At 49.2% G+C, this 14,551-nt stretch overlaps 7 protein-coding genes across 7 annotated transcripts; 6 read left to right on the top strand and 1 right to left on the bottom strand.

The window, feature by feature from the left end:
* Window positions 1-883: 883 nt before the first annotated feature.
* On the bottom strand, window positions 884-2,002 carry CH63R_14524 (uncharacterized protein; the record flags this gene model as incomplete). The annotated part of the gene is made up of 2 exons (XM_018309498.1): window positions 884-1,543; window positions 1,634-2,002. 2 exons carry the CDS (start codon window positions 2,000-2,002, stop codon window positions 884-886), a joined length of 1,029 nt encoding a protein of 342 aa, XP_018150470.1.
* Window positions 2,003-3,301: 1,299 nt separating this feature from the next.
* On the top strand, window positions 3,302-3,955 carry CH63R_14525 (uncharacterized protein; the record flags this gene model as incomplete). The annotated part of the gene is made up of 3 exons (XM_018309499.1): window positions 3,302-3,349; window positions 3,401-3,658; window positions 3,710-3,955. The coding sequence occupies 3 exons, from the start codon at window positions 3,302-3,304 to the stop codon at window positions 3,953-3,955; spliced, it is 552 nt and encodes a 183-aa protein (XP_018150471.1).
* An 81-nt stretch (window positions 3,956-4,036) lies between these two features.
* CH63R_14526 (uncharacterized protein) lies at window positions 4,037-4,649 on the top strand (the record flags this gene model as incomplete). Its single annotated transcript, XM_018309500.1, has 2 exons — window positions 4,037-4,230; window positions 4,349-4,649. 2 exons carry the CDS (start codon window positions 4,037-4,039, stop codon window positions 4,647-4,649), a joined length of 495 nt encoding a protein of 164 aa, XP_018150472.1.
* Window positions 4,650-4,849: 200 nt separating this feature from the next.
* On the top strand, window positions 4,850-7,286 carry CH63R_14527 (uncharacterized protein; the record flags this gene model as incomplete). Its single annotated transcript, XM_018309501.1, has 4 exons — window positions 4,850-5,118; window positions 5,425-5,883; window positions 6,003-7,173; window positions 7,278-7,286. The coding sequence occupies 4 exons, from the start codon at window positions 4,850-4,852 to the stop codon at window positions 7,284-7,286; spliced, it is 1,908 nt and encodes a 635-aa protein (XP_018150473.1).
* A 2,968-nt stretch (window positions 7,287-10,254) lies between these two features.
* On the top strand, window positions 10,255-10,558 carry CH63R_14528 (uncharacterized protein; the record flags this gene model as incomplete). The annotated part of the gene is made up of 2 exons (XM_018309502.1): window positions 10,255-10,299; window positions 10,382-10,558. The coding sequence occupies 2 exons, from the start codon at window positions 10,255-10,257 to the stop codon at window positions 10,556-10,558; spliced, it is 222 nt and encodes a 73-aa protein (XP_018150474.1).
* Window positions 10,559-10,643: 85 nt separating this feature from the next.
* Window positions 10,644-11,102, top strand: CH63R_14529 (uncharacterized protein; the record flags this gene model as incomplete). Its single annotated transcript, XM_018309503.1, has 1 exon — window positions 10,644-11,102. One exon carries the CDS (start codon window positions 10,644-10,646, stop codon window positions 11,100-11,102), a length of 459 nt encoding a protein of 152 aa, XP_018150475.1.
* A 1,508-nt stretch (window positions 11,103-12,610) lies between these two features.
* CH63R_14530 (uncharacterized protein) lies at window positions 12,611-14,318 on the top strand (the record flags this gene model as incomplete). Its single annotated transcript, XM_018309504.1, has 3 exons — window positions 12,611-12,789; window positions 12,870-13,580; window positions 13,679-14,318. The coding sequence occupies 3 exons, from the start codon at window positions 12,611-12,613 to the stop codon at window positions 14,316-14,318; spliced, it is 1,530 nt and encodes a 509-aa protein (XP_018150476.1).
* Between the last annotated feature and the right edge of the window lie 233 nt (window positions 14,319-14,551).

The raw sequence follows: 14,551 nt of genomic DNA on the forward strand, positions 1-14,551 counted from the left end.
AGTTAAATTCATTAAAAACTCCTAGAGGAGACGGGAGCCGGGGCGCCCCGCCCCACCTCGGATCCCCGTCCAGTGAGTGCTCGCGCGCGCGCACCCCTTCATGGCTATAAATGCCTTGCCAGTGCGAGTGGGGCAAATTCATTTGATGCCCTGCCCCAGTGGCTTCGCGCTCGTCCTTTGACTCGGGCGGGAAGAAGCGGGGACTCTGAATGGAGTAAGCTAAAAATGCTACCGAGTTGAGTGGGACATTATTCTGAATCCGCCCTGCTAGCTTCCGTTTTCTGGCTGCGAAGTCCTCCTGCTCTAAACCAATGAGACGTACAGCCATCAGGAGTTCCGTGAAGCACACCTCGCCCGGCATTCGATTAGTGAGGCACAAGATGACATCTTCGCTTAGGCGCCGGAGAAGCAATATCCCGAACTCACCTGAGGTGTTGTCCGGCCTGAGCGGCGCCTCGATGCGGAGGTCCGGAAAGGACGACATGGCCACGCTACGAATGAGGAACCCCATCTTGGTAACCTCGGTGTCTTTCCGTTCAAGAAATCTTGCGGCGTGCGAAGAAACTCGTTGATGCGGCCCTTGAGCTGCCGCGTGATCTCCGCGTCTGCGTGCTGGAAGTGGGACGCCAGGCTCAACGCGCCGTCCACGGCGCATTCGACCCAGGGAGGGTCAACAAAGAATGTTCGGACACTATCTCGAGGAAAGCTTTCGGGGTCAGCCACCTAATCGAGCCGTTAGCATCAGCATTACCAAAGTCGCGCAAGAGCTTCTCGTGTTTGTGTGTAGCTTTCGGACCTAGTAATAGAGCGGCATTTTGTCCGTGTACAGCAGATCCATCATCCAACTTAGCATGTTGGCCCAGTCATGCGACAATGGACCGTTTCACTCGTTGTAACTAGAGGTTGTGTCCTTGCCGCGGGTCAAGCGACGAGTGACATCGTGCACCTTGTTGTAGTACTGAGGGTTATTGACGACATTGTCCATGTCGGCCGGCGCCTCTGCTTGATCCATGATCGGCCAAGGAATACACCACCGTTTTCTACTTTCGCTTTTTCCAACCCTAATGTTGTCCATGTTGCTTGCTTGAACCACGTAAGCTACGGCGGAGGGCAGCTGGGATGTGAATTCAGACATCTTGACGAAGTTGGCAACTGCATGCTGGCGGACCAGGGATCTGGCCTCGGCATGGATTTGACCGCGCAGTCGCAGCAAGCTAATGTTGAAGGAGGGGTCGCCTATCGCCAGGAGCCGTCCGGGTTGCCATGATGAGCGGTACGTGATGTCGACGAGTTCGGTCCTGGAGTCCCGGACCTCCAAGTCAACACCAGTTTTGGACCATGGTTTGACGGACGTCGCTGTTCTGACGGGAAGCGTGGCACTCAAATGCCGGAGAAATAGCACCGTGGAGGGGGCACCGGCGAGGGAAGCGTAAGGCTTCAGCAGGTAACCATCTCTGAATCGCCTCCGCAGCCATTCTGCGTTTCCGTCAATCTGGCCTTCTTGGGTCAGAGATGCCAAAATATCATCCCTGATACGCAGAGGCTGGATGGACCGACCGAGGTCCTCCATGACGGTGACGAAGTCAACATGGTCTGGGGGCAGCGCCATTCATGACTATGAATGGAGGCTTACCAGTCCGATGTATATAGGGTTCTTATTCGAAAGGTCGAGTTTATCAACGCCCTCGAGGGAGACGACGTGGGACATCATCATGATCGGCCGCTGCAAGCCGAACGGCGCAATTCTGTGGCCCAGCACAAGAGATAACTCTAGCTTTGTGTCTCCGGGCGATGTCGATGCCATCGCATGAGAATAGACGCCGCGGACATGGGCCAGGTAAGCAAAAGCCCGAAGGTCTGGCTTTCCATCAAAGGTCGGCTCCGCAGCGCCCGCTCGGTACGAGCCGAACAGCCTTTTGAACACGTCCGTCTTGACAACAAGACACTCAACTGTGTCGGAATCTTTGAAATCGGGTGCTATTTCTGGAACAGGCGACACCATCATGGCGGTTGCTTCTGCTCTCTGAGATCTCCGGCCCTCATGCTCACGGCTAGAGTGGGCCCCTGTCGAGGCTTGCCACCCTGCCATTTCGCGAGGTGCTCGGACGGTAATTGCAGCTTATCTTTAGTGAGTGTTAGAAGAGCCGTCCAGGGTATACGATTGAATGCGTCTTGTAAGCCTTTAGGACCGGAGAGCTCCCAGGGAAGTTCTGCCTCGTTGAAGACGACGTGCGGAAGAGTGTCGGAGTAGGAGCCGTGACCAGGGGCCGGAAAGACCGAATGGACGTCAAAATTGGGGTACAGTCACAGCTGCAGCACACCGAGGGCGAACAGCTGTTTCGATAACAGCATGTCCGCCTTCCCATCAGGGGCCGTGATAGACTGGACAAATCTCGCCGTGTAAGTCCCTGCGGCCAACGCCGGGACGCAGTAAGAAGACAGCACAACAGCATCAGGTTCGAGCTCTTGAGCTGCTGCATCACCGGCGTAGTTGCTTTCTCTCACTGGAAACGATCGAAATCGCGCACCAGTCCGCGCTCTAGTAGCCGCCATAATAGTCAGATCTTTGCGTGCGTGTGGACGAATGTAGTAATAACAGTACTAATTTCATACCCTTTGTATCCTCTATGAAAACATATATGAACCTAGCAGACCTTACCTTTCATTATCCTACACATGAATGAAAGAAAACAGGTAGGAGAATAGGGCACGAAGCAGCATTAGAACAAAAGAACCAGCATGCCATTATATTCCAAACTCCCGTCCGAGACACTGCAGGCTATTCAGGAGAACCTCTATAGCACCCGCCCTAAAAGAAAAAAGAAAAGAAAAAGACAAGGGGGAAACAGAAAAGAAAACTACACATTTCACATAGCGCCGTTGGGATGCAGAGGCATTTCAATGAGCGCCTATGCTAATAGTATGTATTGGTCTTAGGCTAGCCCTCAGGGTAAGTAAGTAGAACAGTAAAACAGGCCATTTATTTCTCTCCCTAGATTCAGTTTCCGACATGCTAAAAATGTGCCTTGAAACCCCTCAGACAAGTAGCTTACGTGGGACTGATGGGTTTAGGCCTCATGGCACGGAAAGCTGCTCGACGTAAGAGAATTGAATTCTCACTCGTCTGGCATAGCCCTGATAGCTGATATGCTACTCCATGTTCAAGGTTGAATGATCGTTGCCGCGGACTGCCTCAGTGCTACTAGTTATATCTCTAGCTTTAACATCTACATACGTAGTAATCTCTCTTTTAGTGTTTTTTCTATTGTTGGTCAACGTTACTGGGACTTAGGAGCCAACCATGACCACAAACGCTGTGTTTGTGCCCATGGGTGTGCAGGCTTTCGTCGTCACAGAAAATTTCTCTTAAAGCAAATACTGAGTCGCTCCTCTTGTTCAGCCAGACTATTCGAGCCTCCGTGCCAGCGGCCTACTCAACCGCGATGTCATTGAACAGCTTCAACTGTCCCATCACCGCCTTATGGCGAAGCATAACACCCGCTTCGTTGATGTAACTAACGGACTGGTCCGCGGGGAGCGCGTCGGCGTCTACCTCAGCTGGACCATTCCTAGAGCCTACCGTCAGGGGATTACGGCTACTGAGAAGGCGTCGGTAGATCACTCTGTTGCTAAGCTCAAGGCCGGATACACCCACGAGGTGGAAATCGGTGATAACTAACCTGAATATTCCGACGTTAAGGTTAGTCAGTTAGCAATGACGTGGCGAAATTACCGTCTCAAGCTTGACGCTGACTCGTTCAAGTTCCGATCAATTCCCACACGCTACCTCATCTTTAGGGTCACCTACTCTAGGACCTCGTCGACGCCATCGTCCCAGATCTTCGTGCTGGAGAGTGACCGGATCCGCAATATCAATGAGGCGGACCTCGGTGAAGTTAACGTCGAGAACCTGACTTCTGCATTTCTCAATCCCACACTATCCATCGAGCAGTAGGAAGAGACATTCGTTGGGCTGAGAACGTCATTGCGCGATTACAAGCCAAATCCCGATGCTTCCCGGACAATTCCTTTCACAATGGTCGAGTCCGGCAATGAGTTCTTTGCCGACTACGAGCCTCACAACACCTCGGTCCTATCAATCCTAAGCAACCTGGATTTCGGAATCGACGAAGATATTAAAGATGCGACCCTAACCTATTTTGTTGTCGGCTTCCACGATCACTTGGAGGATGACCCTCTCTCCGTGGCGAATACCGTTCAAAAGAAGATGTCCGGCCGGCCTACGGCAAGCTCCTCGATGCACGCGCCATGAATTTTCATACCGCCCAGACCGTGACGGGTCCAAGTGGATCAGACTGGCTTCTAAAAAAGGCTGACCACAACTCAGTTCGAGTCACATGCCACAGCATGCTGAGAGGCGTGCCCTTTTAGCAGTCGAATCTGGACATCAAGGACAAATCTCCGTCAGTCAGGCTTCGAAACTCGCCAAGGAGCACCAACCAGTTGCAGTCAGCACAAACACACTCAACGCCCTGCTTGCCTTTCTCCAAATGCAGTATGAAGGTGACGAGAGGGGCAGCACCCAGACTAAGCAGACGCTGACCAAGATAGTTCAGTTAGTTCTCTCCAACAATGAGATCGACGCACAACAAAAGGCCAGCTACCAAGTTTCCACAATGACTGGATAACTGAAGATTCAGGTAAGATCTAGTCAACCGCACAGGCCGAGAAGAACCCACAAGAATCGACCGCAAGGACAGCAGCCGCCCCCTCTGCCGCCAACTTAAAGCCCATCAGAGAACTCAACACCTTCGAGGCCGCCGTAGCTTCCATAGCTCAATAGAAGAGGCATCTCTATCAGAAGATTTTCTCCAAGTGGTGGAACGCAATGGAGGTTAGGGGCACCACTTTCGGAGCGAACCAGCAGAAACATAAAAATGCAATCGCCTCCATACTTAGCGAGCTGAAAAGGCTCAACGACGCAACCGAGACGGCCTCGAAGGGAAGGCAAGAGGCAAAGAGCAAACTGCCTAATACGCTTATTCTTGAAGAGGTTTCGGCCCCTCCGTTTGGAGTCCGCCAGAATTCCACCGTGCTGTTCGCCGGTGTATCACCAGGCTCGCCATCCGGCTATACCGACAACGTTCAGATCAGGCTGTCGTCTCAACTCACCCAGAAACCAGACCTCAGCCCATTCTCTCATCAGCTTAGGATCTCTGATTAGGAGGACTTGCTATCCAGGCGATTCCCTAACGAGGCACCGTTCATCCGACAGATTTTGCCCGAGTCTCTGGGCTCCACGTACAGCTCTACTTCCCCAAAGTCGGCATAATCGTCGGAGGAGGGATTCGCCGACGGCCAGGGGTAGTTTCCACTCTTCACAGAGTGGGATGTCGAGTATCATCATATCAGATTTGAGCATTGGCGATTCGAACAAGATAAGAAACAAAACTGGCACTACAGGCTGAGAAACGACAAGACGCTCACGGAGCTCCAAGGATTTACTGACTACCGGTCGTTTTGTGGACGATCTCCTATAGCGCCGCAGGCGTCCTCGGCCCTCAAGTCCAGAATACGACAGCTCTTTGCACGAGCGCAGCCCGCCGAGCAGAAGAAGGCTGACGTCGACGCCCTATTGGAGCAGGTATCGGAGGTTGAGTACTTCTCTGCCCCCCTTGCAGGCATCAAGGACCATCTCACGACGCTCATCCAAGGATATCATGCTAGACCGCATACAGAAGATGCTCTTCTGGCTCGCGAACTCGGCCTGTCCGAGACCGATATCAGGCACGTCGCCGCCTCTTCCAGCCAGGCGCCGTACGAAAAGCTCGCCCAGATCCGCGGCCACGATGTGACCCATAAGCCCTTAAAGCCTGTGACGCACGGCCAGTTTGTCTTTACAAAGTTGCACATTGTCGACAAGTTTGACTAAATTGTGTCTTACGTTGAGCCGGCAACCCTTGATTCTCCACAAATAGCACTGTGCCCCTGCCTCTCGAGGCACTTTTTCTGCGATGAGATCCCAAGAAGCGAGCTTATAGATCAGGCATCATTTCCTACTACAGCCTACGAAGCGGACTCGAAGCCGGGAGTCTGTCAGTTTGTTCAGGTCCCCCGCGGATCAACCAAACCGCCCGGCTGAATGCCACCTTTGTTGTCGAGGTCGAGAACAGCAGCAGATTTCATCCCATCGGCCCGCTTGAAAACCCTATCTGGGGCTGGATCACGGTCAATAATCTGGACAAACCACTGCTAATCTTCAATGCCGAGGGACTTTTCGTCCGCGAGTTTTGCCTGCTTCCTGACTCTCACTCAGTCGCAGCACCGTCACCGCCGCCCGAAGTCCACGGCGGGAAACCAACGACCAGAAGACTTACTATCCTGGTCGAGAACCTCCTCTCGTTTCCATATGCTCTGGGAATGCTCACTATGCTTGAGGCAGCCTACCAGGCCACCAGCTCGAGCACGGCTGAGCACGCAGACTTTCTCCCTGCGGGATTCGGTCGCGCTTTTTGTCTCGCCGAATTTGGCTGCTCCATCGAGCTGGCACATCCGCCCCTCGAGAATCGAAGTATACAATACCCCCAACCTCCCGATATGGCCCTCGAGTCGTACAAGTTTCCCGTCGGTCTCGGAAACGCCGACGCGGGCTTCGATGGGCTCGCGGGCTACTTCGACACGATTCGGGATCCGCAGATGAAGGATATATACAGTGCCTTCGGTGACGAGCGGAAGCCTGACTTGGAGGCGCCCGGTCCTCACGTCAACCCGTTACTCAGATCTCCGCCGTCACCTCTCGAGCTTACTCCGTATCACATCTCTGCTCTGGACACTGAGGTTGGTTTCTTCGCCGCCGCAAACCAGGCCAAGTTGCAGCTTCGTGGTGTGATACTTGAACCCATGCGATCCCTACACCTGTACACGGGCGGCCTCTTTCCAATGAAAGAGGTTGCCCTGCCTCGCTGGGCTGCCGGTTCTGCCATGAAAGAAATGCACGCTTTCTTCTTCGCCGGACCCTTATTGGTTCCGCACCTTCCACCGCCGAATGACATGCGGGCCAACACAACCGCCTCTTCTTCGGAAGCGGACCAGCTGCCATTGAACAAGAGCTCCATGGTCGAGATGCCCGTCTCCGGTCTTGAAGATTGGAAGTGGTGGCAAGCTCGCGCTACTGCTGTCCCCAGCAGCGGCGGTGGTCCGCCGGTCGATGAAGTCAGTTGGAGCAAGTATCCTGTCCAGGCTGAGGAAGGGATCCTGAATCTTTCAAAGGGGGGGCATGACAGCGAGTTTGTTGAGAGCTACTTCATGATGACCAGAAGCCTTAAGGAGGCAGCTACTGGTAAGAAATAGCTCAATCGGCAATTCAGAGCCCGTTGAAGGCTGGGAGCTTAAGTCAACATACCCACTTTCCGACCACCCCCCCATTCCGACCACCTAAAAATGCCTCACTGCTACATCCAACCTCCTACCTCCTCCTACTTCTAACTATTACAATATTTTTACTACTTATCCGAATAGCTTCATTTTTTGCATATACTTTCCTCTAAGCCTAATAGGCTAGTATACTGAGTTTGAGATTAGCTAGGCTATTGAGGCTGTTAGAAAGGGTATGAGTCTAAGGAAGGCATCTATTAAGTATAGTATCCTAAAGACTACCCTTTAAGACTGTCTTTATAGCACTTAATTAAGGGATGTTGCCTTTGTAGACTTTTAGAGGCTCTCTATTAATTAGGAGGCTAAGCTTACTGAATAGGTGCGAATCCAGTATACCCTTAAGTTTGCCCCTACTTATTAGCAGGTAAAGGTATTTGCAGAAAGGATCCTTTATACTATAGGGAATATAGATTCTCTAGGAAAGGGATGGATTTAAGCCTTTATAAGGAGAAACTTATTAATTAAGGTCTAGAGAAGTTGCCCTATAGACTCTAAATGTATTAATAGAGTATTTACTGAGGTTATTAGGGACTAGTTCAAACTCCTCACTATACTAGAGATTATTAGTATTAAACTAGCTAATAGATATAATATAAATGAGACTAGTATTCTTAAGGGCTAGGGATCTAATAGGCTAGTACTAGGCATATTTAAGATGAAGTCTATCTGCAAGAAATAGCCTAGGTTAAGGGTATAAGTATCTATTATTGAATGTATTTCTACTATAGGCTATACTCTTAATCCCCTTATTATATATAAGGGTAAAATAGTCTAGTAGTAGTAGTTTCCTCTAGACCTTAGCCCTTATAAAGAATAGCAATTTACTGTAATAGAGAATGGATGGACTATAGATAATACTGCAGTTGAATAGCTACAGAAGGTCTTCCTCCCTTAGACTATCCCTTAGACTGCCTCTTAGAGTAAGGAGGGTAAGGAGGAGGCTAGACTACTAGTTATTAATAGCTATAGGAGTTATACAATAATAGAATTTATATAGCTCTACTATATTAATAATATCTACCTATTATTCTTACTACTATATACCTCCTATGTCCTCTAGCTACTTAACTAGTTAGTCTTTAGCCCTATAAAAGTAGCCTATAGGAAGGAGCTTAAATACTTTAGTTAGTAGAATAACTCTACTATTGTAGGTAAGAGGAACTTTATAAGCTATTATTAGAAGGCTTATTTAGTAGGCCTAATAATGCAGAATATTAAGAGTAAATAGAAATAGACTAGCCTATAGTCTGTCTCTATAGTAAAGCCTCTAATAAACTCCCTTATACTCCTATTAACTCTAGTACTATTAAAAGAGGGCAGTTAAGGGTAGGTAAAGGGTAAGGAAGCTGAAGACTAGACATTTGCATTATCTGCAGTAGTATAGTTGACGCTAAGGAAGATGCAGGATCTAGCTAGCTAACTGAAGCTATTTACAGATCTAGATAATAATACTTCTACTTAATGCCTTCTATTTTAGAAGGTTAAAAAGGGCTTTAGTAAGTAAGTATATAAGCTAGTAATTACCTAGTACAAGCTGGACCTTCTATAAGCCTAAGTTAATAATACTGCAGTTAGGAAAAAGAGGGTAGTCCAGTTGGATCCAAATACTAAGTTCACTAATATTAAGGATATCCAGTAGGCGCAAATTTAGGCTAGCGAAAAAGAGGATAATGCAGCTGAATCTAGTGAGTCTAATTTACCTAGTAAAGCTAAAAGCTGTATTGTAGTAGCATTTAGGTGCAGTTAATAGTTAATTGAATATACTAGTATTAGTAGGAATGCCCTCTTTTTTAGGTGGTTGGAATAGGGGGGTGGTTGGAAAGTGGGTATGTTGACTTACTTGTTCAATTCGACTGTGAAGATGTAATTTTGGTTTTATTCTAGTTGACCTATGGATCCGGTTCTGAAAACTTGTTGCCAGTTCTCTCCTCCGCAGACGTTATTCTGAAATCTTGACTTTTACGATGAAGCGTTCAACACCCGGTTGTTGTTGTTGTTGTTGTTGTTGTTGTTGTTGTTGTTGTTGTTGTTGTTGTTGTTGTTGGTTGTTGTTGTTGTTGTTCAATGTCGCAGTGTATTGTGGAATGAGTGATGCCTTCCGCCCTGGTTCATGTTGAACTAAAATCAGACCACCCGCTGGGTAGTAAGTACATACTGCCGCGGCATAAAGCCAACTCAGAATCCATGAACTCTGTAACCAAGCATGACCTCGTACATGCAGGTCTCTAAAAGTGCGTGTTGAGAACTATAATAGCATCTCCTTAACAACCTCTCGCTCTATAACTAGCTTCGAGCGTTCTGTAGGGCGAATCAGTGCCGTTGGGAGTAAGTAGATGACGTTCCGAAGCTTCATTTGTGTTAAGCCCCCACAAGAATCAGACCTTGCATGCTTGGGTAGACTTTGGGTCTCGACCTTGCCTGTTTTGCTACAGGCCGCGTGGCTAGCTGAATGCAGGGGTAAAAGCATGCGGAGAGAAGCAGTTCTGTGAACTAGTTAAAAGGTGACTAGCCGAACAGGGTTTGAAGTAAGCCGAGTCAAATCTAGAATCAAAAATTGTCTTACCCAGCTCGGCCTCCATGCCACCTCCGGTTCAGTTGCGGCATAGTATAGAGAATGCAGATGTAGAGCCAGCCACGGAGTGCCATGTAGGGGAATGGGGTAGCCACTTAATGAGAGTCAACCATCTCCCGTTATCAAGTCTAGTCACATGCTGATTCACTTTGCGATAACTGTATTTGTCTCTTGAATAAACCGACCCAGGGCTACAAACGAGCCCAAGTTCGTTTCATCACCATTGCCTTGCCTACAAGTCATCATTTGGAGCAGGGAACGGAAGCAAAACTAGACCTCCGTCAGAAATGCCACCACCGCTACGAGAGGACAAGAGACTTGAGCGGTCGTTTGTAAGCCATCACGTCTAGTCTTGAAAGCCTCGTGGCAGTCTTCACAACAGTTGACAGTGCGTGAAACTCAGTACGCAACAAGCAATGTCTGGGCTCGTATTTCATCAATGTCGGGCTCGGAGATGGGGCCATTCATCTCCTTCTCGACGAGAACGAGATGGAGAAGCACGACCAAGTCGTCAGCGCGGTGCTGGTTGACGGCGGCATACCCGGCGACGATCACATCGTCAAGACCATCGAAGAAATCATGACCAGATAAGACTTCACAGGCAGCAGCGAGGAAAAGTTTTTGGTTCAGAGCGGTGGTGGTCACTCACTGGGACCGGGACCACTACGAGGCCGCAATGTCCATGTCTCAGAAGAGCTTCGCATCCACCGGCTACAAGACGTGTCGATGGATAAGAAAAGAGACTGTCTTCTACCTGCCTGCGACCTCCTTCCCCAAGAAGGCCAAGGATGGGCTACATAATGTATACGTGCTCCCGAAAGATGGAAAGGAGCTTCATGTCAAGACATTCAGCAAAACCAGCAAGACTTTCCATCTTTGCAGAGCCGTTTTCAGTACCAGCTGCCGGGGCCGAGACTTTTTCTCTGGAGAGGAGATCGGAAAAGGGGAATCGGGGAGTGATCTCACTCTGGATACGATTCTCGAACAAGCAGCGAAAGACAAGCCGGATTTGCTAAAACGCCCCTTGTTTCTCTGCGTCGGGGTCGACTTCGTCCTGATGAGCGACCAAAGTCTGCCCGACGTGGGAGCCACCTTGATAAATGGCTCATTAATCATGTGCCTGCTTGTCAAGTAGGATGGAACAGCAAAGAAAGTAGATACTCAGCTATATACTGATGGAGATGCAGAGGACAACCAGGAGGAGCACCTCCAAGCCTGGCTGGTGAGGAGCGGGATTGGAAAGCTAAATGTCATTTAATGTAGTAAGCATCTATATTAACGACCGACAACCTATAGACTCCCTTGGCTAACATGAGTCTTTTAAGGACACTACGGTAAGTAGTCCGCTAATACTAGAATTAGAACTAGTCCTACTAGAAGGCTCTAACGCCCTTGCGGTGGTAGGGTCTGCTGGGGCGACGCATTCAAAGTTGTTTGACCTCAACCCGGAGTATTTTATCATGTCCGTAGGAGAGGATCACGGAAATCCGAGTAAAGTATCCTAAGAAATGGAAGAGAGTCCCCTTGAGCCCCTGGCTGACAGCAGGTGAACACTTGCATTGCTCTTTTTTATTATTGCCTAGTACGGGAACAGAGAGACTTTCGGTAGTTCTAAGTGGATCCTTTCGACGCGTTACCCCCACTGGCTCCTGTATGACTCTGCTCCTGAAGATTGCATTGAAATGAAGCATCTTAACATTAGAAAAATTTTGAGCGAAGGTGAAGTTTTCTTTTATTCGGAGTTTAAGCGTGTCTGCGAGTCTTGAACCGACAAAAGTTGGTTCAATCGTCAAGAGTTACTTCAATAGCCTCCAAGAGGAGTTCAAAGGCATTGTCAGTAAGATGAGCATTGAAGATGATATAAAGCTCCACCAGTTCTTCAGGAAGGTTTCCGACTTGAAGAACCTCGAGGGTGATAGAAAGGCTGAAGAAGAAATGAAAATGTCGAAGGTGATCGAGATGCTGGACAAGGAAAAGCGGAAGAGGTGGTCGATCATTCAAAAATAAAGTCATCAGTCTCATGAGAGGTTATTGGCACGGTGTTTGGCAAGCCGACGTACCTAACTGTGACAAAGGGCAGTGTGGGTGATGTTTTTATCATCCTGAGATCCTGAAAGAAAAGCAGCCCCCGCTAACCTGTACGGTCTCTTAGGAGCGGGATCCTGAGGTTGCGTGGATTTACATCAAGTTCTTCGATACATGATTGCCCGAGCCAGGAAGCAGCGAGCCGCATGTTGTCCATCACGAGGCCACCTCCAGTCTCAAGCTGAACATGAAGTACTTTTAATTGAAGAGAAAATTAACAAAGGATTTAGCCGGTATCTCAAAAACGCTGAAGCTCTATTACGATTTAAATACTACCACAAAGCAGAAGAGGGGAGGCAAATAAAAACGCAAAACCACTGAGGCCCTCGAAACGGTTGAGGATGAACTGAAGAAGAAACTAAAGAAAAGCCAATTTGTAATTATTTATCGACCAAATTTCGCTCACAGGGACGAGCAAGTAGTAGTCGAGACTGACAAGATGGATGAGTTTATCTGGACGTTCCTCAGCTAATAACTAGCTAATAACTGGAACTCATATCCATCTCACCGGGGTCATATAAGCGATTCGAGACGGCGGAGGACTCAGTCGGAGGCCTAATGTGGCTGAGAGAAAGTCTACAAGCCACCGCAGTGGAAGTATCTATCAAACGGGATAGCAAGGCTGCATCGCCGCGAGATATTGATGCTTTTGTTGTTCAAACGCCACATCTCAAGCTCTGCACCTCCTTGGATGTCCTCAAGCGTCACTTTGGTGACTCCTCCCTCGACAACCGCAGGTACCACTCCGACTTCAAGTTTTAATGTTAGGGTTAGACATTGGAGAGCCTATCCACCTCAAACTCTCAGACTTCTGCAGTGCCATTTCAGTCAGGTTTGAAGGTGTCTCACAATGGGTTTTGGACGTTTTTCGCCACATTCCACTCGAAATTCGACCTCCTGAGCCCGTCACCCGCTCTGGTATGTCTAATGACCATAGCCTCCGGCGATGTGGAGTGTGGGTGCATCCGCAATTTGAGGGACGAACTATCCTTCGACTCGAGGGGATTGCGCCTGCAGGGAACGAAAGAGTCATGGGATTCACGGAATTCGTCCAGAACAACCTCCACGCTTCAGGCATGCCCGATATCCGGGTCGTGGGATCCGTCTGCTCAACTATGGCAGGGTTAACGGCCGAGGTCGCGGTTCGCGCGAGCGTTCCAGACCACTCCGTTGTCAGCCAGGAGTCTCGACTTTCTTTCGCAGGGTCGTTGTCATGGAACGCATCCAACACGCGTGTAGAATTTGCCGCTTCGATCTCGGACTCTCGTGGGTCCCTTTTCCTCCAGCCCCCCGAGACTATGACTGTCAAAGACGTTGCCAACTGGGCAGTGGGCCGGTTCAGCTCTTCAATGCGTGTAGAAGATCGTCAAGATGCTTCCATGATGGAGGGGAGCTTCATGGATGTTCTGGGCGACATAGCGAAGTCCATCGTCCCCCGACAGCTATCTCTGACTATTGGCGCAGGCTCTGCCTTGACTCCCTTTCAAATTGACGTCGAACTTAGGCTCAATCTTGGCGCGAAAGATAAGTATGTGCCTATTTACGGCTAGGTGAAATGGGAACTGGGCCATCTGGACTACTTGGCGAGATTTGGGACATTGACGACTAGAATCCCGTCCCTTTTAGTATTTATCCCTTCCGGGAGGCTTTCTTAGAGATCTCGCTAGATACTACTAATGCTGTCGACGCAATCTTCCTTCCACAGTTATTCGACAAGGAAGCTAATGTAGATGACTTTCTGAAGGGGATCCCCCTAACCTTACGAAATGCGTCCGTTAAAGTCAGTCTGGGAGACTGGAAGAAGTTAGTTATTAGGGGTCGGCTGCAGTGCTCAGCCCTAGGTGTGGAAAGTGATGTTATGCCGACCGTTTGGCTGGACGAATTGCAGCTGTTCTACATGAGAGACTTTTCGACAAAATCGACCGAATTCGAGCTCAGGGGTAACATCAACCTAAAGGCGCCCGATTATGTGTTTTCCATCCAGCGGTCGGCGATCGTCTGCGTCTACATTGACTACAATGAGGACAGCTGGACGCTATCTGCCGATGCTGTCGACGTGCAAACTGCCAACTTCTATTCGTTGCTCCCCATTGACGTCTCCAATCAAGCACTGATGAAACTCATGTCGGATGTCTGGGTTCCTGAGATTTCCGTCATAGTCAAGTTCGCTAATGGGAAGGCAAAGGCTACCAACATCGATGGCATTTTCGCCATTAGACCGCTACAGATGTTCCTTAACTACTACTACAGCTCGGAGGAGGGATAGCATTTTGCTGGGGTTTAGCTTCTAAGGACTCGGTATCAAGGCCTTTCAGATGCTCAACGTGCAGGCCGCTGTTTGTATAGACCTTTCTCCCAACCCCAAGATCAGTATTTTTGCCAAGGCAGTTGCGAGTCTTCCCAAGGGATCCAGTATGGATGATTTTTTCCTATACCTGGACTTTGGTATAAGCGCTTTATTCGACCCCAGCACGGGTATCATAAGCATCCGAGGAGACC

This window comes from Colletotrichum higginsianum, chromosome 12 (assembly GCF_001672515.1).
Source record: "Colletotrichum higginsianum IMI 349063 chromosome 12, whole genome shotgun sequence".
In the NCBI taxonomy this organism is placed as follows: domain Eukaryota; kingdom Fungi; phylum Ascomycota; class Sordariomycetes; order Glomerellales; family Glomerellaceae; genus Colletotrichum; species Colletotrichum higginsianum.